Source organism: Hylobates moloch, unplaced genomic scaffold (assembly GCF_009828535.3).
Source record: "Hylobates moloch isolate HMO894 unplaced genomic scaffold, HMol_V3 SCAFFOLD_5, whole genome shotgun sequence".
Classification (NCBI taxonomy): Eukaryota; Metazoa; Chordata; class Mammalia; order Primates; family Hylobatidae; genus Hylobates; species Hylobates moloch.
The window spans coordinates 151,663,348-151,688,514 of record NW_026652280.1 but is presented as its reverse complement, the minus strand read 5'-3'; the positions used below and the strand labels follow the sequence as shown (position 1 = coordinate 151,688,514).

The 25,167-nt window shown below is 35.9% G+C and overlaps 1 protein-coding gene across 1 annotated transcript in view; it reads left to right on the top strand.

The window, feature by feature from the left end:
- The window catches only part of LOC116469888 (fucose-1-phosphate guanylyltransferase), a 341,977-nt gene that overhangs the window by 122,098 nt on the left and 194,712 nt on the right, over positions 1-25,167 (top strand). The window contains exons 8-10 of the mRNA XM_032155579.2: positions 14,177-14,275; positions 18,720-18,858; positions 24,950-25,094. Of these exons, the coding sequence (XP_032011470.1) occupies positions 14,177-14,275; positions 18,720-18,858; positions 24,950-25,094 (383 nt within the window). The remainder of the gene's footprint in view (positions 1-14,176; positions 14,276-18,719; positions 18,859-24,949; positions 25,095-25,167) is intronic.

Genomic DNA, 25,167 nt, shown 5'->3' with positions numbered 1-25,167 from the left:
GGATCAGTTGTAGTAGTAACAATTACATGTAATGCTTACTATGGATTAAGTGGCTTATTATTAACTCTCAATCTTTATAACTGCCCTGCAAGGTAGGTAAAATTATTATTTCCACTTTAGAAATAAGAAGCTGGGGTACAGAGGGAGATTTCTGGGGAGAGGAAATCTAGGTGTAAGGAAATAGCAGGTGTAAGAGCTTTCTGGCTGGAGAAAATGCAGTGAGGAGACATGAAAAGAGGGGATGTCAGGAACTGAGTTAGGGAATATGGTGGAATGGAAGCCTAGAGAAAATGGCTAGGGACCAGGTGACTAGGAGACTTATTTGTAGAGTGACCACATGTTCCTGATTCTTCAGGACACTCCTGCTTTATGTCTGTTTTTCTGGAGTAATTAAGTCAACCCTCTTTTATTCTCAAAGGAGGTTTTCCAGTCTGGGTAGTGGGAATAGAGTCTATCCCTGGACCTGTGTCAGCCCTGGGCACTGTTGCCACTAATTGTCTCTGTTGGTCCATTTCCCAATCAGTAGTAGTTTCTTCAGATGGACCCGCTGATCAATGCTCTGCTGAACCATCCAGGGGAACTCCCTGCATATCTCTGTTGTTCTTTCTTTGCACGGCTTTCTCGTCTTTGCTAATCTATTTTATGAACTATAGCCACCTCGCTTTCTCCAGACTCTCAACTATGTCTTCTCAAGAAAGGTAGTTTGCCTAGGTCTGTCTGAATTTCCCCTTTTATATCATGGCCTGGAAACTCTCTAAAGATAATAAACTGGGGCATTTGTAGGGCTCATCGAGTTTGTTCTCATCGCCTAGGAACTATTGTCCTTCATTGCCTGATGTCCAATTTCATTTGTTAAAAATTCATGCTTCATACATTTAGCCCATTTTGAGATTGTCTCAGGTAAGAGTAATCCAGTCCCTGTTACTCCGTATTGGATGCATGAAGAAATCCCTAAGAAGCTTTGTAAAATGTAGATTTGTGGTATCGAGAGATTCTAACTCAGTAATTCTGGAGGGGGTATCTGTAATAAATTCTTTTTAAAAGCCTCAGTGTGACTCTTAGGTTACCAGAATATTTAATCACTTGTCTAGATAATTAGTTCAATAAAGTTCAAGGTCTAAAAAGGCTTTATGAAAAGAGTACACTTTGAATTAGATTTTAAGAATGGATGGAATTTGGCGAGCACATGCTCTGTGCCAGGTGCCAGTGGATGAGCAAATGTTTGAGGAATGGATAAATTGGTTGATCCTCCCCTGTTTGCTTAGAAAACTTCTCTTTCCCATTTTAGGTTTATACCTCTCTATAGCTTTCTCTTTCTTTCCCAGACAGAATGTAAAAGGTATAGCTTTTTGCCTTTGTTGTCATAGTTCACACATTATCATCATCAAATTTACATGTACCTTATATCATTGTTATTTTGCTTCTTCCACTAACTTGTATATTGCTTTGGAGTAATTAATTTATTTTTGACCCCCAGTGCCTAGCACAGTGGTTAGAATATCTAGGTATTTAAAAATATTTATTGATCTGAGCTGTTGCTCCTCTTTTAATATTTACAAGTAAGTCATAAGTAACTATTCCAATGTAAAAGTCATTTCCAACCTGGGTGTTTTAAGTAATGAATTGAGAGGCAGAATAGTATATTACACTATTTATTGTTATATAAAACATCACCCCAAAACTTTGTGGCTTAACAAAACAAACATTTATTATACTGCAGTTTCTATAGGTCAAGAATCTTGGAATGGCTTAGCTGGATGCCCTGGCTTAGGGAGTATCTCTCAGAAGACTGCAGTAAAAGTGTCGGGTGAGGCTGTAGCCATGTCAGTGAGTGTTTGGAAGATAATCCACTTCCATGCTTCTTCACGTGGACTTTGGCAGGCTTTAAGTCCATAATTGCTGCTATCCACAGGCATCAAAGTTACCATGTGTTTCTATCCATAGGGCAGTTCACAACAAGGCACTTGAGGGAGAGGTCAAGAGAGTATAAGACAAAATGATACTCTTGTTGTAACCTATTCTTGGAAGTGACATTTTATAACTTTTGTATATTTTAGTTGTTAGAAATAAGTCATTAATTTTGTCAACCCCAAACTCAAGGGAACTACTTAGCCTCATATAGAACCAATACCACTTATATTTTATCAAAGACAATATCAAATATATAGAGAGATGGATTCATAGAGAGATGAATTCATAGAGAGATGGATTCATAGAGAGATTACTTGTTATGTCTGGAAGATATGGACTCCATTACCCCAGGAAACTTAGCATGATTCTATACTCATGTTTTGGCCTCATCTTCATCTAGGAGCAAACATGGTCTGGCAAGTAGATATGGTAGCAATGCTATTCTCCGAAAGCAACAACTCTTTTCTGTGGAACAATGATTTTCAATATGTATTCTCTGACGTCTAAGGTTCCAATGGTACCTTGGAAGTCATGCAGGGAACAAGAAAGGGGTGCTGGGTTATGCCCCCTACTATTAGGTGCCACCTAGCTCTACTCTGTCATAGTACTCAGGTTGAGTTCTGAGTTCATTGAATAAAAGTGTGAAAATATTTGAAACTTTTGCAAAACTTGGCTCCAAGAGCAATGGTTTTTGACCATAGCATAGCATAGCAGTTTAGTCATGTCAGCTCTGGAGCAAGCCTGCATAGTGTGTTTGTATACAGGTTCTGCCATTTCCTAGCCATGTGTTGGGTTATAGAAGTCTGGGCTTGAGTCCCATCTGCAATTATATCTTGTTCATTTCTGTTTCTGAAGCCAAAACTACTTGGGCGCATGTGATATTGTGCTTCTTTTTATTTTTATTGTAGGCTTCTATTATTTAGCCACCCTGTATTTACCTTAGCATGGTTTAATATAACCAGTGGAATGGTTGATACATTTACCACCATTATGCTTACTGTTTTCTATCCCAATAATAGGTTTCTGACTAGATGATGTGTGTTCTTCATTTTGCTAAACTCTTCCTCAGAAAGAAAATTATCCATAATCCATTTCTGTATCTGTCAAAGCATAGTGTTTCATAACCAGCTAAACATTTTTATAACTGTAGAAGCACCAATTTCGTGGAATCACTTATTCTAAAATTTTTGCAGACCAACATTTTCAATTTTATTGTTAAATAGTCTGTAAGGTACAACTGATTACCCACATCTGCTGTCCTAAAATGAATTAAGAAAGTATCTTGCAGTATATCAAATAGTCAGTTTTCTGTTTTTATTAATGGAGTTCCAAAAAAGGCACACACTGCATATTCTACACATGTACTTGCAACAAGATTAACCCTTGAGCCCAAGATTTAATTGTTAATGTTGTCTTTTTTGCTTGTATATTCCAGCTGCTTGATACTCATTAACCAATGATATAACATTTAGAATTTTTATTACTTAGTCTGTGTAAGATGCAAAATCTTTGTGTCCCTTCTTATGTCTTATTAGATTACTCCAACTCACCTTTTGAGTGTAATTTAGAAGTTGATTTTTCAAGTAGAGGCAAATCACTTGGTTTTCAAAATACTTTTGGCAGAAGATATTTTTTTCTGAGAAAAGAGAGGAACAGGTGATGTGAGTAGGGGGAGGAAAGTCATGAAAAAAACTGGTTGTCAGATGCTACTTTCATTCCTCTGTTATGTGAGGTTGAAGATAGGTGCAATGTGAGGAGGAATATGAGAAGGAGGGAGTTTAACTTGTATTCCAGTTTCCAAGTTTGAACAATTGCAATGTAGTGAAAACTGTGGGGCCTGTGGCAGTTTATATAAATAAATCCCTAAAACAGAATTTTGGCTTTTGAAATGCATAGAACATGATGTGGTCATAGCATCATGAACGTTGAAAGCCTGTTTTCTCAGCCAAGGACTTTAAAATAAGAACTCCACATAAGAGAATGATGGGGGAAAAAAGTATACATCTAATGAAGCAAATAGCACAGCAAGATGATGATTAACTGAACAACACAGAAAATCTGCCTTTCTTTTCTTACAAATATCTCTTTTGTGGGCTACCTTGACAGGCATTCTTTTGTTCTCTGCTTCTTAGATGAGTCTTTTCTTTCCTTTTCTGGCTCCCTTCCTCCCCAGTTTTAAACCATAAGTATCCTACAAATATCTCCTCTTACTTTAGTGAAAGTATGTTACTTGCTAGTTTCAATTATTACCTCTATAAAATGATATCACTTGTATCTTCAGCCTTGCCCTCATCTCACTTCTCCTCCCTCTCTCTATCCATCAGCTTTTCTGCTTGTATTCTCGTCACTTCCTGAGAAGTGATGCTAAATTTATATAACTGGTGAAATTATTTTATATACATAATTTAGTATGTGTCTCTAAGTTTTATTTCCATGACTTTAGAGAGCTTCCTTTTAATTTCTTTTACGTTATTATCTTGTGGAATCATCTTCTGTGTAATTTTAAGATCCAATTTAATTTTAACCTGTGATAATAAGAGAAAGATCACATAAAAAGACCTCATTTCTGTGACAGCCTGAAGAAACTATTTTCCAATAGATTTTTGTGCTCAAATACTTAATTAGAGATATGTCAAGAAAATAATAGTCATTACAAAAATATTCAACCAATGTTATAAATGAAAAACTCTATAATCACATGACATAGAGAAATCTCAGCTAACGTTTGTAATGGTTGTCAAGGAGTGGAGATTATATATATGTATAAAAATTAAAAACAGAAAAGCCTATAGAAATTAGAGCATAGTCAAAAAAGGGCTTGGTAACTCTAAAGCAAATGTTACCATCTAAAATGCTTTCTAAGCAATATAAGCCTTCAATACAAATGGGTAAACAATTCCTAGTAATTTTAATTGACATAGCTTTCAGTTCATTTCTTTGAAAGCTTGAGAATTATGTTCAAATCTTGACTGAGAGATTGACCCCAGTGGAAACAGTTTGTGGTGTTGAGTGAGAGCACAATTCTGCCAAGGGAAGCCAAAATAAACTAGCTATTACAAGTAATTAATCTAAGAGACAAAAATTCAAGGTGATTTTCTTACTTTGTAAGTTCATGAATTAAACAAAGTTTTATCTTCATGTTCATCTCCCCTTGTAGGCATCCTCTTTTATAGTCATTTGTTGACCATTTCTTCTCATCTTTACCTATCACCAGCCTCCCATATGCTGTTGTTCTGACTAATTCTACCTGTTTTTTTGTTTGTTTGTTTCTTTGTTTGTTTTGTGATGGAGTCTCACTCTGTTGCCCAGGCTGGAGTGCAGTGGCACCATCTCGGCTCACTGCAACCTCCACCTCCTAGGTTCAAGCAATTGTCCTGCTTCAACTTCCTGAGTATCTGGGAGTACAGGTGCACGTCGCCACGACCAGCTAATTTTTTGTATTTTAGTAGAGATGGGGTTTCACCATGTTGTCCAGGCTGGTCTCAAACTCCTCAGCTCAGGCAGTCTGCCCACCTCGGCCTCCCAAAGTGCTAAGATCACAAGCATGAGCCACCAAGCTGGGTGATTCTACCATCTTAATATATCTGAAATCCATTCTCCATCTCCAGGCCAACACTACTACCTCAGCTCATTTCATTCTTATCTCTTAAAAACAAAACAAAGCAAAACTTACTGCAGGATGTTACTCACTGATTACCTGTTTCCAGTCTTGTTCTTTCTTCAATCCATTCAACCCATACATTTTTCCTAGAGAGATCCTTCTAAGATGCAGATTAAACCTGTTTTACTCTTTCTTAAAGTCTCTTGGTGCCTCTCTATATGGAAAAAATCCTAAAATTCTCATTTTAATATATAAGACTCTGCAAGACCCTTAACATATGACTTAGAATATGTTTAACTTTTTTTTCAGTCAAGTGCAAACAATTATATAATCATGGTCCTTTTTACAAATATGCTGCTAATATGATTATCATTGAAAAACCTTTGAAAAGCTGTCTCCACAATAGAACTTTCTGCAATGGGAAAGGAATTACTAGCTGGCCCCAAATAATGCCACATAAGACAAAAAGCAGCATGGATGCCTTTTGGTGCCTTTGTGCTCTCATAAACCTGAGTTTAAACTTAAGTGTTTTTCCTTACAAGCTGTAAAACTCTGAGCTTCACTGTCCTTATCTTTAAAATGGGGCTATTTTCATAACGATTCAGTATTTTCAATCAATTCAGTATGATTGTTGTGAACATTAAATGAAATAGATATTCTTGGCCCATTAGCACACATTTTTTTTGCCTTCTAATTCTTCATTCAAAATAACAAGAATCAAAAGGCAAATGGTAAAGATTCGATCAATGCAAAAACAATATCAGCTGAGGGTAAAGGTGGCTGGGAAATAGGGAAAAGATACAAAACAGGACTATCACTTGCCAAAGAAGGTAGATCCAGTGTTGGAGGAAGTCTGAGAAAAACACGTGTGTGTGTGTGTGTTTGTGTGTGTGTGTGTGTTTCTAGTAGCAGGAGTAGAAGTAGTAGTCATACATAAAATCAATCAAGGATATATAGAGCAAAATATCTATAGCTATCACTTCTGGAACATTTATTCTTATATACTAAGCATTGTGCTAAGTGCTCTACATGTATTAATTAATACAAGAGAATTACAGGAAACAAAGGAGAACAAAAGGAAACACAAATGTCAGTGAGAAAAAGCAACACTTAAGAGATGAATCGAGAAAAAGCCATTTTTATGGAGGAATAATAATAAGTAGGCAGAGAGGTAGAAAGAAAACTCAAAAATTGTGGTGTCAAGCAATCTAAGGGAGAATAAAATCTTAAGGAAGAAGTAGACAATAGTAACAAATGCTGGATTAACAGTCAAATAAGGAAAAGGTCATGTTATACACTTTCTAATTTGGTCTCAAGGTGTCCCTCACAAGAGGACTATAAACATTAGTCCCGCCCTGACAGGGCTTCAAGATAAAGCTACCTCTTTATCTTGGCAGATAGCCAAATACCTAAGTGTCCAACCTGTGACCAGGTGCTCCTCTCACAGGAAACTTGTTGATATTTACAGACCTCCTCGTGGCTCTTATCTGACCTGTGTCCAGTATTTTCCTACAAAGACAGTCACTTTAGGAGAGCCCTGACTTAGAAAACAGGCTCGATGTGTCAGTCAGGTGAGACACAGAGGAGGCAACTCAACAAAGCACATGAGGTAACAGAAGCTGTCAACTGCAAACAGTAACATAGTCATGATCCTTTTTACAAATATGCTGCCAATATGATGATCACTGACATACCTTTGAAAAGCTGTCTGCTCAATAGGACTTTCTGCAGCGGGAAGGAATTACTAGCTGGTCCCAAATAAAACCACGTAAGACAAAAAGAAGCATGTGTGCTTTTTGGTGCCTTTGTGCTCCCATAAACCTGAGTTTATAAGATAAACTTACAGATCTCAGAAAGAAGAGGGCAGCACACCTTACAGGGCCAGTGGGAAGTGGGGCCAGGGACAGTTCAGGACACATACACTCAACCAGCACGTGGGGAGCAAGAGAGAGAAAGACCATTATGCTAAAGCCTTTACTGGGTTCCAATAAGGATCCAACAATTACACAAGTGGGTTTCCTGAGGGAAGTTCTAATTAATGGCTTTAGAGTAAGCAGGCACTAGCTCTGTGGGGCCTTGCTGTGATTGAGAGGGATCACTGCTGCTTATCTGCTGCTCAGATCGTGCTAGGTGTGGGCATCAGAGAAGCAAGCCAAGTATATTATGTGTAGGAGATCGATCAGAGTGGTGGGAAAAACTATAGGGAAAGGAGCAGACGTTCTGAAAGGTTAGAAGGCTCCGCATACCTTTGGGGAAGAATAAGCTGAAGTCAGCTCTTCTCTGACCCTGAGGCAGAGGACAAGGAGTAGGTACAAGTAAGTGTGGGGGAATTAATCTTAAACAGGCTTGTTTATTTATGTTGACCAGGAACTGACTTTTGATCATCCGCATGCATGAGTTTCCCTGAAAGGGGAACAATAAATGTTCATTACCCACAGATTGTGTTTGCTCCAGGCTTTTGGAGTTAAGTCTATCCTGAATAAAAAGCAAGCAGCTCACACTTTGGCCACTAGAGCCCAGCAGACCCCTAGCTGCTCTTACACTGCATGCCTGTGTCTGAGTACTCCCTTTCACCCGTCGCTCAGCCAGGTCTGTGGGACGGACCTGGCGATTATGTCTAGCTGTCCCATAAGTAGAGGGTCACCAGGAGATTGTCATACATGGCAGGTATCTGGTTCAACCACATTGAGGAACTGGGAATAGGCAGAGAATTAGAAACTGTGTCCCTGGTGACTTATATTCAAAATGAATCCTGAGACAACATAAAATTATAAGAATCCACTACAGGCTAAAAAGCATCCATGAGAATGGGCAATTAGGGGGCCTTTGATGTCATTTTCCACAGCAATATCCCTGGAGAGGTGAGGTCTGAAGACAGATTGTAGTGGGCTGAGGAGTGAATAGGAGGTGAGGAAAGATAGAGGAAAGTTGGAGATGACTCTTTAAAAAATTGTCTATGAAGTTTAGGAGGAAGGACAGTAGTTGGAGGGGACAATAATTGAGAACTGGTTATTGAATGTCAGAACTGAAAATAGCTGGAAAAAATATCAATCCTAAATCAGCTTTCATGCTAATGTCTTTAGGATCATTTTGAATTGATAAGTCATAGACTTTGGAAAAACAATTTTTCCTCTAAAGCTTTACTAATACAGATTTTTCCACTATATGGAAATGGGTGTCATCCCAATACAGCTTCATTGTTCTTCTCTCTATAAATTTCAATAATAATGGTGAGACACAGGCATAGAGAAGAGAAAATTGTAGCTTTAAGCAAACTGTAAATCTTAAGGAAAACATTGGTATAAGCATGAATTTGAAGAAGATCCAAAGAAATAATAGAAAATAAAATACCACTTAAAGCAAAGAAAAGTTTAATTTCCAAGTGTAGATATTTATTGAAAGTCTGCTAGGTATGAGACACTGTATTTGGTTTGGCAATTTCAACTGAGATTGATTGCCATTTTATTTCATCTAGAATTTACCCTATTCTATTTTCTCTTCCATGGGACATTTAGTTCCTCTTTATATGGTCATTCCTTTTTCTCCTTTATCCTTGCCCAATGACTTCCTTAAAATAAAAGAGAGGGAGCTAAATGGAACCAAGTCAAATAAGTTAAAGTTATACTGTAGCAAAAACATTTAACAAGAAATAACAGTGAGGGCCTTTGTTGTTATAGGCATTACTTTTGGAATTTCTGAGATTTTAAATAAGGTCTGGCTATTTTCGTTATAAGGATTAAATTTCAGGGCCTCAGGTGAAAAATCCTTTTACCTGGAGTCAAAACTTCTTACACGTTATAGAGACAACTTTGGAACATAATTTAAAATTTGATGGAAGAGTGATTTACCCACAATGTTAATTACCAGAAAGATTACATTGTGTCACTAAGTTTTATAGGCATTCAGAAAATAAGTGATTAATACAATGACCTATTTTCAAAAGCTTTTCATGGAGAACATGGGAACTGAGCTTGGTCATGAGACTGGGTGTGTGGCAATCAGAGAAAGAGCAGGGAAGACATTCTAAAAAGAAAAAGCAGGCTCATGCCTGTAATCCCAGTACTTTGGGAGGCCAAGGTGGGCGGATCATGAGGTCAAGAAATCGAGACCATCCTTGCCAAAATAGTGAAAACCTGTCTGTACTAAAAATACAAAAATTAGCTGGGCGTGGTGGTGCACACCTATAGTCCCAGCTACTCAGGAGGCTGAGTCAGGAGAATCGCTTAAACCTGGGAGGTGGAGGTTGTAGTGAGCCGAGATTGCACCACTGCACTTCAGCCTGGAGGCAGAGCAAGACTCTGTGTCAAGAAAAAAAAAAAGGAAAAAGAAAAAGCAGAATGCGCAAATCGTGTTTAAATTACAAGCTAGAAACTGGAGGAACTTCACTTGGATGTTTTTTGAGAAGCGACTGGTAAATAAAAATATTGTAAAGGGTAATTCATACAGTAATTGTTATACTATCAAAATAAAGAGCTCTGACTTATTTTCTGTGCTCATAAAACAACTACTTAATGGGAGACAATTTATAGTCCTTATCCTTCCATTAGTAAAAAGTACCAAGTTACCAGCCTATATTTAAATCTTAGTTCTTTGATAATAATACTACTGATATATATATTTAATAATATTTATATAGATATATTTTATAATACTGAGATATGAAATACTGCTACTGAGATATAGATACATATCTCGGTATTATTCTTATATATGTATTTCAGTAGTAGTATTTAATATATATATCTCAGTATTTTATACATTGAGTATACATAATATATATCTCAGTAGTAATTTTTAATATATATATCAGTGGTATTATTATATACTACTATTATATTAATGGCATTATATGCCAAATATATCTTTTTATATATCACTACTATTATTAAATATAATCATATATTTATATAAATATAATATATTCTATACATTTAATAATATTAAATATATATTTAATAATATCAAATATATATTTAATAATAATAAGATAAATATATATTTATGTCAGTTATATAAATCTAAGTATGATACAATTTATATCCTTAAAGTATATTAAGATAGCTGTCATAAAATCTGTTTCTAGTTTAAAATTTTACTAGTTGTTTTTTTCTGAGAAAAAAAATCATGACCATATAGTCTCACAAAAAAATTCAAAATAACAGAATATATACCATGCAAAATGTTAATAATATATATATAAAACTCCAGTAACAGATCTTGGAATATAGCAAACACTTGGGATTTGCTGAAGGTTAATTCAAAATGAATTATCAATAAATGTTTGATGAATTGAATTATTTAAAAATTCTATCATATAATTAAGTCCTAATTATTAATGTTTATATTACCTTATGCCTGGTGGCATATATACCTTTCAAATTTGCACTTTAACTGTACTGGAAACACATCCAATTTAACAATTATTGGATGCCTATTACCTACCTACCATAGTAGGGAACAAAATAGATTCAGTCTGTGACTTCACAAGAGTTTCTTGTAGTGGAAAGATTGTGAAGTTGATTTACCAACTTTTTCAGGTTCTGAAGCAGATGAATCATGAGTAAAATAACTTGATAGGTATATATTGAAGCCTAAATGTTTATATGAGTGTACTTGTCTTAGTCCACATGACAGACAATATACCATATTCCCGTTAGAGTGCTGGGAGATACTCTCCCCATCATTACTCCAAAGGTCATACAAATTAGTACATGTATTCTACTCATTAGCTAAAATCAGATAATTCTAACATGCATTGCTCTCAGTGGTTACATATTTTCTTGAATTTTAAAACAAACTAAGTAAAGCCTACAATTCAAAAATGACTCTGTATGGTTTCATTAAAACTTACATTTTGACACTTTCTCAGAAAACCAACACTTCATAATTAATGAATGTTCAGCCAAATGTTGACCTTCTGAGTAACTGGAGAAGTGCAACTTAGGAGGAAAAAAAAATGGCTTTAGACTGTTTATTAAAGCCTAAGAACTCTTATCTTTTAGAATGAAAGTTCTGGAAGCATGCCTAAGAAATTGGCTCTATAGGTTAACATTTGAAAGTCTGTTTTACATAAAAATTCATGCTGTCTACTTTATGCTATATTTAAAATAAGAGGCATTGTAAAAAGCTTAATCTACCTTGATTACTAGGGGCCTCCTTCAAAGGTTCCTGAGACTCCCAGGCTTTTGAAGCCGAAAGATACCAAGCTCTTGTTATAAATGGCTTCAGCATTCATTTTCAGTCTAAATCTATGGAGCCTCTACTGACAGATGGCTTCTTCCTATCTGAGATTGAATTAGTTACTTTATTTACTTAAAGGTTAATGTTAATAAAATCAAGGTCAGAGGAGTGGACTGGTAAAAACAAGATTTGATGTCAAACAGACCTGGATTTGAATTTCACTTCTGCTCCCCAGAGGTTCAGTTTCTTCATCTTTAAAATGGAGAGTAGCACCTCTTTCTGTGTTTTGGCATGAAACAGAGTAGACTTTGATTACCACTGATACACTTGTTTCTGGGCCTGATACATAGTATTCCCTCAATAAAAGCTCATTGTTGTTTTAACTTTTGTATTATAAAAACAACTCACTGTACACAACGTGTATTCTCCTGATCATTAGTCAGCAATGTTCAATTATTAACAAAGAAAATGGTTGTGAGAATGTATAGAAGCCTATGCACCTGCTTGTATTTGGACCCATCAGAAATTTCTGATTTTTCAATAAAACTTCATTATTTTATATGACAACTATTAGCATCTCTAATGCTATCCCCCGAGTGAATAAATTATGAGATAAGCATGTAAAATAATAGTTTTGGCTCATATTTGCTCAATAAATTGTGTTTAATGGATGAATAGATGATTAAAAATTAACCATTTCAAACTATGAAGCACTCAGAAACAAAGCTTGAGGCAAGAGACTAAAGATTTAGTTTCCTATTGACACTGACTTGCTCTATGACCTGGAAAAATTTCTTAATTCCTGGTTCTTCATTTTTTTATCTTTAAAATGTAAAGGTTTGATACGTAATGTCCACAGTCCCTCCCTAGTTCTGTAGGTCTATGATTCACACAATTGACGAAACATGACTTAAGCAGCAATTTGTTCATATAAACAGAAGAGGTGATAGGACATAAGTCCCTTGAGCTCTTAAATTCCATCTTTCTGTTTTCTCTTCTAATAGACTTTTGAAAAAATTTCAAAATGTGTATTATTTGACCAACTGAAGAATAGACAGTACATTAGCAAAGTCCACAATGTAAATGAACACATTTGAAGGAAATTATTTCAATGTGTTGAACAGAAAAGAGAGACTCAGAGATAGGTATTTAGGAGAAGAAATTGGAAATATCACCAAGTTTGTTGTGAAGGATAGCAAAATATGCTCCCCCAAAATAGGCTACTTTAGCGTGTTGATCATTTTGAGCTACAGAAAATTGAAAAGAAACAGATATAGGAGCTCTTTGCTGTCCCTCTATTTGCCTAAAAGACTCTATAAGTTTATGAAGGATTCCTTCCTGTCTTCTCTACCAGAAAGGATAGAAGTTAATCACAAGAGATAACTCTAGACACTTATCAGCCCAGAGAAGTCACCAGAGGAATCTATATAACAAACTTTGCTAAAACTAACTTTTATTTTCCATTAGTTTCCTCCATGTATTTACCTTCCCCCAATTTGTTGCCAGTAGTTCAAAGTTATTTTTCTTTGTCTTATTACTGCTCTACAAAGTTGTTGTAAATTTTTGTTAAGATTATTGATGAGACCAAGTTCTAACTACTACTTTGAGTTACTCATCACTGAGTGGTCCCATTTATGTGCAATACACATGTTAATAAACTCCTGATTGTTTTTCTCTTATTTATCTGCCTTTTTGTCAGTCTAATTTATATGGCCTCAGCCAATAAACCTAAAATGGATAGAAAAAATATTTTTTTTCTCCCCTACAAATACCAATCTATGGCTTTCCATGATGACAATTGGCCAACAGTTCCTGGTGGGGTTTTTCATTTGTTCATTCATTTCTTCAACAAATATTTATTGTATGATTACTATTTGCATGACCACATGCTAGAGTAAGAGTATAAAGATGAATCTGACATGCACTTTGTCCTTAAAGAAATGTCTGTTTAGTAAGGATGATAAGGCATGTACATAAACAGAAAAATGTTCTAAATTATATGAGTGAAAGTTATATGAGATTTATGAGGAGGTAACATTTAATTTCAGCCAGGCAGATGGCAATGAAGGGAGGGAAATTGAGGAAATCTGGGAGGAGATGGCATTTTAGCTGGAGATTAAGCCTGCATATATCAGGCAGAAGGACATTTCTAGCTGAAGAAATAATGTGAACAAAGCCTCAAAGGAGCAGGAAGCTGGATGCAGTTTGACTCTACAGTTGGGTTTAGGAAAGAGACTAATGAGAAATACATTTAAAATGAACACTGCCAGATTGAAGGGACCTTGAATGTCATACTAAGGAAATTTAGTCTTTATCTTTCATAAAAAAACAGGACACTGGAGGTCTTGGATAAGGTGGATGGAAGAAAGTTGTGTTTTAGGGTGGCAACTCCTGAAGAAGATTTGTATATGGTGGTTGTAAACTGAATCTTACTAGGCAGATAACTCAACTGAAGTTCTTAACCGTAATCATTTTTTTGTCCAGGCTGCTGATGTGCTGTTGCAACATGGAGCTAACGTCAATATTCAAGATGCAGTTTTTTTCACCCCATTGCACATTGCAGCGTTCTATGGGCATGAACAGGTAAGTCTGACAGTAGGATTTCCAAAGGTTAGGTGTTGCTTAAGTGTAGGTTTTTGTTGAATTGTCCTATCTTCAAAGAGTTTATATTTAAAATATCTTTGAATTATTTTTGCCATATTCTCATCAACCCATCCTTGAGGAGCTTGTAGATCCATATAAGCATTACAGTTGTCATGTTACTCATTTTTGCTGATGATCTTAGTACACAAAGAGGCAGAAAAGTACATCGGTAAGTGGGTGGCCGCAGGAATTAGTCAGTCTAAATTTGAAAAATTCCTAGTGTTTTGACCAGGTGTAGGTTATGTAATCCCTCTGATCTTCATTTATTCACCAATAAAATGGGGAAAGATACTAATTATAACCTCATAGGGTTGCTGTTCAGATGCCATAATTGTTTGGCAAATGCTCAGTAAATATAGCTGTGATGATGCTAATGGCAATAACAATAAAACAACTCATAAAGGCACTATAAAAACAATTACTAATGTGCTTTATAATTTACTTTAAATATATGATTCTATAACAGGTCTATATTTATAAAAGTTTATTTTCTGTAATAAATAATATATAGAGAAACTTTAAGGTTTTTAACATACTTTTGTTCAATACATGATTTTATTTAACCTTCACGACTTTATGAAATTAATGAGTTGCCACATGACTGAGCTTATACTATGGGATAGTCACTATGATAGAACCTTTATCTTTTTTTCTAATTTTTCCACAACCCTGAAATTGGCTATTTGCCCTTTTTTTTTTTCTTTTTTGTGAGACGGAGTCTTGCTCTGTTGCCCAGGCTGGAGTGCAGTGGCTCGATCTCGGCTTACTGCAAGCTCTGCCTCCTGGGTTCATACCATTCTTCTGCCTCAGCCTCCCAAGTAGCTGAGACTACAGGCACCTGCCACCATGCCCGACTAATTTTTTGTAATTTTAGTAGAGACGGGGTTTCACCGTATTAGCCAGGATGGTCTCCATCTCCTGACCTTGTGATCTTCCCGCCTCGGCCTCCCAAAGTGCTGGGATTACAGATGTGAGCCACCGCGCCCAGCCTATTTGCCCATTCTTATCAATGGTGTGCATGAAGCTCAGTCAGGTGAGGTAACATGCCAGAGTCATGCAACTATTAATAATAAATAGAAGAGCTGGAATATGTACTCAGTTCTGTCTGATCCCAAAGCCTCTATTGTTTTGCTGTACCAAAGTACCTCTTCTTACTCTTCTTCAACCAGTGAGACAAATTATCAAGTCCAAACAATTTTCCTAAATGGAGAAGCCAGAATTCAAGGCAGTATGTTCTAACTCCAAAGTCTGCTGATTTTCAACCTTAACATATCAAAAGACAAAATTTCTATGTTTCTTTAAAACACTGCCCTTTTGGCAGTGAGAATACTCAAGGAACTGAAAATAACAAAAAAAGAGAGAGAGAGAGAGAAATACAAATGTAACTGGATAACCAAATATAACTGTTCATTGAATACTCCATTTTCACTCTTCCTCATTTTGTCTTTCTAGACTCATTCAATTGTAGGTTAGAATTATACCTTTTTACCTTCCTAGAGGTCATGCCACAGCACCACCTGAGGGTTCCAAGTTGAAGATCAAACTTACTTGTGTCCCTGTGCTCAATAGTCATTGTGCCTTTATTCCTCTGCTAGCTGGCATATGCCTGGACACTCTAAGACCTGTGAAGCGTGACCTATAGGTAGGAAGATTGCTTATTTCATTGATGTGCTGCTCAGAGTGCACTGGAGTGCAATGAAGAGCTGGGCACTGAAAATACTTTTAGAAGTACAGGCCCAAAAGCACAAGTAAAGGAAAAATCCCATCATTTCCTAACCTCAGGCACAGACAGGATATATACAATGCATGTTATTTGTAGAGTCATCCTCTTTGATGATTAACCTCATCACCCAGCAGAAACATAAAGAGCCTGTATGCATGTTGGGTGGAGAACTAAATTTGTTTACTTTCCCTGAAAATATAGTCACAGTCTTATAAAATTATGCTAAAATGTGGATGGCCCTTTTATGATAAGGGGCTCACTTTCTGTGTGTGAAGGCAGCACGTAAGTAATTTATGGAGGCTATTGACATTTGCTAAAATATGCTGACAAGGAGAATGGTACATTCAATATATAAATGTACCTAATGTGCCATGTTCCTTGTCATTTGTTTATTTACTTATTTTTAAGTGGAAGAGTAGATGTTTTGTACCAAGAGCAATATTTCCTAGGTATGTAATAATAGTCCTTAATAGACAATCGATTTCAGAGATAGTTTAAATCTGTCTATTATAAAGTCACATAATCAGAATATATGGAGTCTGTGTAAGTGGAAATACCTGCTTAGGTGTGCAAGGTTCTTGAAACTAAACTTCTGCTGTTCTGATTTCACCTGAATTAAGTCTTGATCTGCCCATTAGCCAACAAAGAGATAAAATGCACATGCTCCAAGTTGGGGCTACCACTTTTACTAACAGTTATTGAATGCCAGGCACTTTTCTGAGTGCTTTTCATGTGATGACTTATTTAATCCTCACAACAACTCCAAGAGGTAGAAATATTATTATTCCAACTTTAGCAATGAAGAAGCTGAAGTATCAAAATGATAAACAATTTGTTCAAAGCAATATAGCTGATAAGTAGAAGCCTGATTTCCAAACCCTTGCTCTTGTCCATTACACTCAATAGGAACTCAGTTTCCCACATCATGCCCAGCTAATATTTTCTCTAGAATTTCTATCAAATGTCTACCACATTCTTGAGAGATTTATACTCAAGACATGTTTATTTGCTGACTCATGGGAAGTAGAAATAGTTTTAGAGCTTGAATTCACTTTTGTGCTGACATTTCAGTGGTCAAGACAATTGAGAGGGGTCAATTGCTATTTGAACCCTAACTGCTATTTTAAGGACTCAGACGCATCCTAAATTAACCTTAGTATCACTGAGGTGACTTTTGAAATTCTCAGGAGAGCCAATATCAAGTTTACAGAAATTATTTGGAAAGTTCTTAAGTATATATGTAAGTGACTCAAAGGAATTCCTAAATTACCTGAAACAATCCCAGGAAGACTCCTACATGCTTCATCACTTTATCCCTCTCTGACCCTATGGATGTAGAGTCTCAGTTAAATGGAGAAGATGCCAGGGCTACTGTTTCTATCTCCAATTCACTCACATATCCAGAAAAAGACCCATATGACTGAAGCTGCCATGAAAATCAAGAATCAAGTCAACTACCACTGGATCTGGCCAGAATGAGACTTTGGAAGAGATCATTCAGAGAAGACTCTGCATGACTCTAGAGAGGATTATTTATGTACAGTGAAGACTTACGTTATGAAATTGACAAGAGAGTTGATACTAAAGAGAGCAAATGACAAAAGTAGGTTTTCAAGGTCAAAAAATGGAGATGATTTTTAAAAAACGTTTTCAAAGCTCCCTAGCATCTCATCTAGCCCCACATTAACTCTGAAACAGAAATGGTAAACAAAATTGTCTCAGTTCACCAACAAAAATAAAAAATAACATTTACAGAACAAATACTGTATGTCAGTCATTGTGCTATGCACTTTAAACAAATTCCTAATCTAATCCTCATGACAACCCATGAGTTAAGTCTTATTATTATTCCCATTGCATATTTGAAAAAACTTGGGTATAGTTAACTAATTTTTCTCAAGAACACAGAGCTGATATGAATCAGATTCTAGATTCGAATCTAGGACTATCTTAAACTGCACCTTAACTCCTAATCAGTATATGATATTACCCCTCAAGTTAACAACGTAATGTCAGTAGCAGGCACTATTGGTTGCTTAGGCAAAACTATCATTTCAACTATTACCACTTTGGGCCGTATATTTTTTTTCTTTCTTGCAGACTCCTTATTTTATTTCACTGTTCAACCTCTCTCCTAGAGGTTGTGCTTAGAGATGCTCCTATCCCCAGCCACTGTGTGTTAGATCTTGATTAGTTGAAGCCACTCACAGTAAATCTTTTCCCTTGCCCAGGGATTGGTTTAGAAAGTTGCAAATGACCTAGTGCAGACTGAAGAGATATGGGAAGATGGTTTCTGGAGAGTTTTTAAGAAGGAATTTCTAGATTTAAAAAAATGGTCGCTTCTTCCAAAAGGTAGAGGTCATCTCCTGCTCCACTCTGTGGACTTCAGTTTGTAATGGCTGGAGATGCTGCAGCTCTCTTGCTACCATGAGTTGATCCATCCTACTTGCTGAGCATGGCAGAACAGAATGATGGAAAGAACTTGAGTTATTAAGCCGTTGTATTAATCAACCCTAGAATTGTTCCAGTTTTGGACTTCTTGCTAGGTGATACAACAATAAATTTTTTGTGGTTTAAGCCAGTTGTGTTCTTGTATACTGCCAAAAGTTTTGCATTATTGTTTGAATTTTGATACTAATTTCAAATGAATAAATCCTTTAGGTAACTCGCCTTCTTTTGAAATTTGGTGCTGATGTCAATGTAAGTGGTGAAGTTGGAGATAGACCCCTCCACCTAGCATCTGCAAAAGGATTCTTGAATATTGCAAAACTCTTAATGGAAGAAGGCAGCAAAGCAGATGGTAAGATTTTATGTTTAAAAGACCTTTGCTATCATTTGCTTTATGTATACCTTTTACTTATACTTCTCTTACTGGAGAATAATCTTGAAGTTGGCTAATCCTGTAGTCATGTACTTATTTGCTCCACAAGTCATAATTCATCTTTAATATGTTTATTAGGCCTACATACAAATCCTTCTTAACATGTTTTAGCTCAATTCTTAATATATTAGGAGCTCCAGTGAAAGTAAAGGGTTCTCTTAGATGAATTATTTGTCTTCACTGTTGTTCACTAACCTTTTATAAATTGAGACATTATTTACTTCTAGCAAATTCTGAAATCTTAAATATATAACCTGATGAATATTTATGTATGTATACATCCATTGAAAACCACCCAGGTCAAGATTTAGAATATTTCATCACTCTGAAATTTTCCCTTATGCACTCATCTCAGGTAAATAGACTTTACCACCAAAGGTAATTAATATTCTGGCTTTCATTGCTATATATAGTTTTGTCTGTTCTTGAAGTTTGTATAATTTTGTGATTGGCTTCTTTTGCTCAACAAGAGGATTTGGACATATATCCATGTTGTTGTATGGATCATAGTTTGTTCTTTTATATTGTCTATGATTGCATGAATATACCATAATTAGTATACCCATTCTTCTCCTAGTAGACATTTTAATATTTCTAGTGTTTTTCTATTATGAATACAATTGCCAGTAACATTCTTATTCAAGTCTTTTTGTGGACATGTATGTTCATCTCTCTTGAATATATATATATAAACACATATATATATGAGAGAATTGATAAATTGAAAGGTAATAATGCATATGTTTAATGTTTTAGGAAATTTCTAGACAGTTTTCCGAAATGTTTGTACTATTTTAAAATCTTACAACAATATATGAGAATTTCAGTTGCTTCCTACAGCATCCCCAACATTTGATATTATATTACTATACTTTTTAATAGAGTTTGAGTGTGATCCATTCGGGACAAAAAAAGCTTTAGAATACACAGAAGGACTTCAGAATCAGTTGATAGAATAGAATTTCCTTTCATTTTTATTTTCTTAATTATAAAATAAATTTTGGAAAGTTTATTATAAGTATTGAAAAATTTCTTTTTTTCACTTTTCCTCACAAACTTTATTTTTTGAGGAAAATTCACTCAGAGTTGCATCTTGCCATTAAATTCTCTCAGGCATATCCAGCATTCTTCCATTGACCCCCAAGAGACCTAATTAAAAGCCCAGCTGTAAGAACTGCTGGCCTTTGCAGCGGGAACAATACACATTTCCAAAAGGACATGGTTGTCAAATCTCTAGAACTGCCAGTTCCTTGGTCCAAAATTCAGATTGATATTTAGCTAATAAAGCTAATCAATGTTTTTTATCTACCCATAAGGAATACACAAAGTATCCTAGAGACAACCATGGCAAGAGACTAAGGTAATTTACAGTTTCCAAGTTGTAAACAGGGGCCACTTTATTTTGTAAAATTTAAGAAACATAGCTTGCATTGTCTTCTATAGGCCAGTATGCAGTAACTCAGGCAGCTACTTTAGAGCATTATTGTAAACAACCTATGTTGTCAGGATGTAAGGAATGCTGCTCCTGGACCTCGTTTAAGCAGTCTCTTTCATTTCGTTAGTTTAGAATAGGCACAGGTATACCTGCGTGAATGACTGAACACATAATCGTGTTTTTGAAACTGCCTCACTCTTCCAAGGGGTCAGGAACTGCATCACTTTTTCCTTTTATTATTGATGCCAACCTTAGCTTTTTATTCCTCTGCACAACTCCAGAGCTCAGTAGTGTCCAAATGAGTGTCATTTATGATCAGCATGTCTCTAGGATCAAAAGACTCCTCTGCAAAAGGCATTGAAATGTGTAATACTACAACCATATCCCCCTTACGTACCAGCATCATATGATACAATTTTTAACATTTTCTTTTGGGTGCACGCAAGTATTACATGCCTCTTACTCAATTATTTTATAAAATCAAGAGACGGCATGACTCAGATTTTGAAGTATTTTTATTTCTTTCTGGTACGCACTTGATATTTAAGTCCCATTTGCACTTCAACCAATTGCAAAACATAAACCAGAAGATCTGCTATGCCAATGAACACTGTGCAGGACGTATTATTGGTTAGTTCACTTATTCTAAAATGTAGCTAAGCCTCCAACTGATTTATTTTAGATCTAGACCCTGCCTGTGGTAAATGGACATAGCAGAAAGATTAAATAAATGACCCTAAAAAGAGTACAATTTGAAATCCAGTATTTACAGTATGTTTCCATGGTAAAAGAATGTCACACATGCAAATAAATTCAGGTTGCAAAATTACCCAAAATGTAATTCTGAAAGCAGCCTCTTTGGTTCAGCATGTTTGAGAGGCTGACCTATTCAGTTAGGTATGTTTTAAGTCTCTGTTCTGCTTCTTTGTATCTCTTAGGGTAATTAAAAAGGAGAAGTATAATGCCCCCTAAATGAGATTGAAAAGGTTAAAATATTGATGGACTGCATAAGAAAAAAAAGTGATACAGCCTTCAAAATATGCCATTTTGATAATTTTAAAAATTGAAAAAATTAAATTTAGAATTAATAATTTTTGTCATCTTAATCATAAATGCTATATTTCTTTTAAATAACACAATCCTTGCAACTGGACGGAGTTGGATATTACAGAAAGCCGCAAAAAATTCCTAGAACATGTCCAGCCATAGGAAGTGTTTTATTTTTTGAAATATAGCTTGTTGGATGTATTACACAGATCTGTTACTGAAAGCTTATTAAAGATAGACCTGGGAGTAATTTTAAAGATCTTGTAGGAGCGGCTGACATTGCTTGGTCAATCTGGAAAATTTTATTTTATTTTTAGGGTCAATAAGCAGAAATAAAGAAGAAACAGCACCCATTCACCCAATATTCAATATTTCTTTCAAAAGACATCACTATATACCTACTCTCTTAAAAACAGAGCACCAGGAACTAGATATTTTCCTAATAATGATTTACATGTATTTTTTGTTTTAAATTCTCCTTTATATGTTTCTCAATAAGATGCTAAGTTAGAGCAAATAGAATGCTATTCATGCATTCAATTTTTCTAAGATATAATAATATATTTTCCTTTTTGTCTTTGCAAATTGGTCCAAGACAAAACTAAATACATCACAATGACTGAAGCAAAAACAGACGTGTATACACATAAATTCTATGTCAGATTACGTATTTGTCCTGGCTTGTTCCTTCAGTTGGTGTTTACATCTTCTTTGATGGGAATAATGTTTCAGCCACTGTGGATAATTCACCAAGTAAATAACCTAATTTGAAGTTTACTGATTCAATTGGGGAGGAATACTGGGTGGGGCCAAGGATGGCCAAAGGCAAATTATAAATTAATAGAAGATTGCACTGCATTCTGCTTTGCATTTTTCCTTCTGAACCTTAAGAATTCTTTTTTTTTTTTCCATAATTTTTTTTTTATTATACTTTAGGGTTTTAGGGTACATGTGCACAATGTGCAGGTTTGTTACATATGTATCCATGTGCCATGTTGATTTCCTGCACCCATTAACTCATCATTTAGCATTAGGTGTATCTCCTAATGCTGTCCCTCCCCCCACCCCCCACCTACAACAGTCCCCGGAGTGTGATGTTCCCCTTCCTGTGTCCATGAGTCCTCATTGTTCAATTCCCACCTATGAGTGAGAACATGCGGTGTTTGGTTTTTTGTCCTTGCGATAGTTTACTGAGAATGATGTTTTCCAGTTTCATCCATGTCCCTACAAAGGACACGAACTCATCATTTTTTATGGCTGCATAGTATTCCATGGTGTATATGTGCCACATTTTCTTAATCCAGTCTATCGTTGTTGGACATTTGGGTTGGTTCCAACTCTTTGCTATTGTGAATAGTGCTGCAATAAACATACGTGTGCATGTGTCTTTATAGCAGCATGATTTATAGTCCTTTGGGTATATACCCAGTAATGGGATGGCTGGGTCAAATGGTATTTCTAGTTCGAGATCCCTGAGGAATCGCCACACTGACTTCCACATGTTACGCTCCAGATGCCCTGGACTCCTAACTGTTCTCAAGCATTGACTTGTGGCATTGACTTTCCCTGGCTTAGAACAGAATGTGAACAAAGGAAAAGCTTTTTAAAAAGGGAGATAATCAAAAGAACCAAGAACATTCTTCTGAATGAAAGGTGTCTTTTTGAGCTACTCATTAATAAAAAAAGATTCAAAGGTTTGTGTAATAACAGCCTTGGGAGGAGAAGCTCAGTGACTTTGTTAAAGATTTCCCTTTGTCTTAAAATCTTGCAGGACATCAAAATGAGGATGATTGTCTACAAATATAGCGGCTACAAGGCCTAATTAAGACCCTGTCTAGATTGACAAAGTAATCAAACAATAAAACAAATGGCTTTAGAGCAGTTGATTCCATTATTTTAGTTTTAAAAATTATTAAAGCCAGATTAGGAATTGAGCAGTTTGATGTTCAGTTGTTATTACTTCAGGACTGTAATTATTGACTGTTTAACTAGACTGTAGGTTATTTGAGAGTATAGACTCTGCATATATCTGTTACTAACTTTGGACATAGCAAATTTCTAAGACAGACGCTTTCCAATCATGAACCGCTTTATTCTTTTCAGCATCCCTGGAACAATGATCTTGTTATATCCATTGTTACTGATAAGACATCCATACCTCCAACACTAGCTTAATGGCTAATACATAGTGATCATTTGATTCTTGTTGAGGAAAGAGAGTGTATCTGTCAAGTTTTTTTTGTTGTTGTTTTGTTTTTTTTACTTTTAAGTATTAGAAACTAACTCTTGCTAATTTAGGCATAAAAGGAGTAGATTAAAGGATATTATGTAGCACACAGAATCTTCTTCCTCAGAACAGAGTAGAAAGCCATGTTTGAAATTCTCACAGTGAGGAACAACATCCAAAATCATGCCCAAATGTGGTCCTGTGAAGATGCACTGCCACCCTTGCTAGGCACACATAAACTCTTGTGCTCTGATGCCAACAGTGCAGGGCATTGAATCTGTGGCTGGAATTGCTACCATGGGAAGTTGGATGGAGCTACTGCCACCACTGCCACATTGCCAAGATAGATTAGGCCCTGCTTTTTATGTCATCAGCTCTGAAGTCAGAGTCTCATATTATGTGTTGATTGGAGGAGTCTACAGATAGGTATCCAGAACCAGGGAACTGTTGAGAGTAAAAGTGTCATTATTAAGAATTATTCCAGTATAACAAGCCTAAACCAGGACATATGGTCACCCTCTGCTAATTCTGTTCCCTAGCTGCAAACAGATCTTGGAAAGCACATTTTCTGCTTCTATGATAGAATGTAGTCTTGGCTTCTCATTAATACTTGTAGCATACGGAATTACCCAAACGTCAGAAGAGGTTATAAGGCTGGGTGTTTCAACGAGAAGGACACATGTCCACTACTGAATGAAGAATTGAATTTTAAATAACCTGTCTAAAGTAAAACAATTAATGAGGTCTGCCTAAGTCTAAAGTGCTTTTCCTTTCATGATACCATGCTTTGCATACTGTGTTATGGCAATTTTCAGCTAAGGGGATACATCAGAGCTGTTTACAACAGTGTTGTAAACATACAGATTGTGGGGCCCCACTCTAACCTACTGAACCCAAATCTCTGGGAATGGTGCTCTGGCCAGGATCTGTAATTCCTAACATCATTCAGATAAAAAAAAAAAAATCAATTTGAAAGGTGATCCTTGTGGAAATAAGGCCACGTGTACCCTTTGGATGCTATTTGTTTCCCGAACTGTTCCATTGTGTGAGATAGATTTGATTGGATGTGTTCCATAGAATTTATGGAAGCTAGAAGGAAACCTGTTTAATGTGGTAGTAGGCAATAGAATAACATTATAATCTTAAAAATTGGTCGCCCTTAATTTCCTTTATGATTATCACTAACTGGCAATTTCTAGGAATCACTCAGGCACTTGCAAATGTCCGTGGTACTATACATATGAAGGCTGAGAAACAAAGAATTCTAGATAACGTATCTTTTTCTTTCTTGCTGATAACAGTGAATGCCCAAGATAATGAAGACCATGTCCCACTCCATTTCTGTTCTCGATTTGGACACCATGATATAGTTAAGTATCTGCTGCAAAGTGATTTGGAAGTTCAACCTCATGTTGTTAATATCTATGGAGATACCCCCTTGCACCTGTGAGTATTATGTAGCATTCCATAGGTTCTCCAGGTATACTGCATGTACTTGGTTACAATATTAACAAGATAT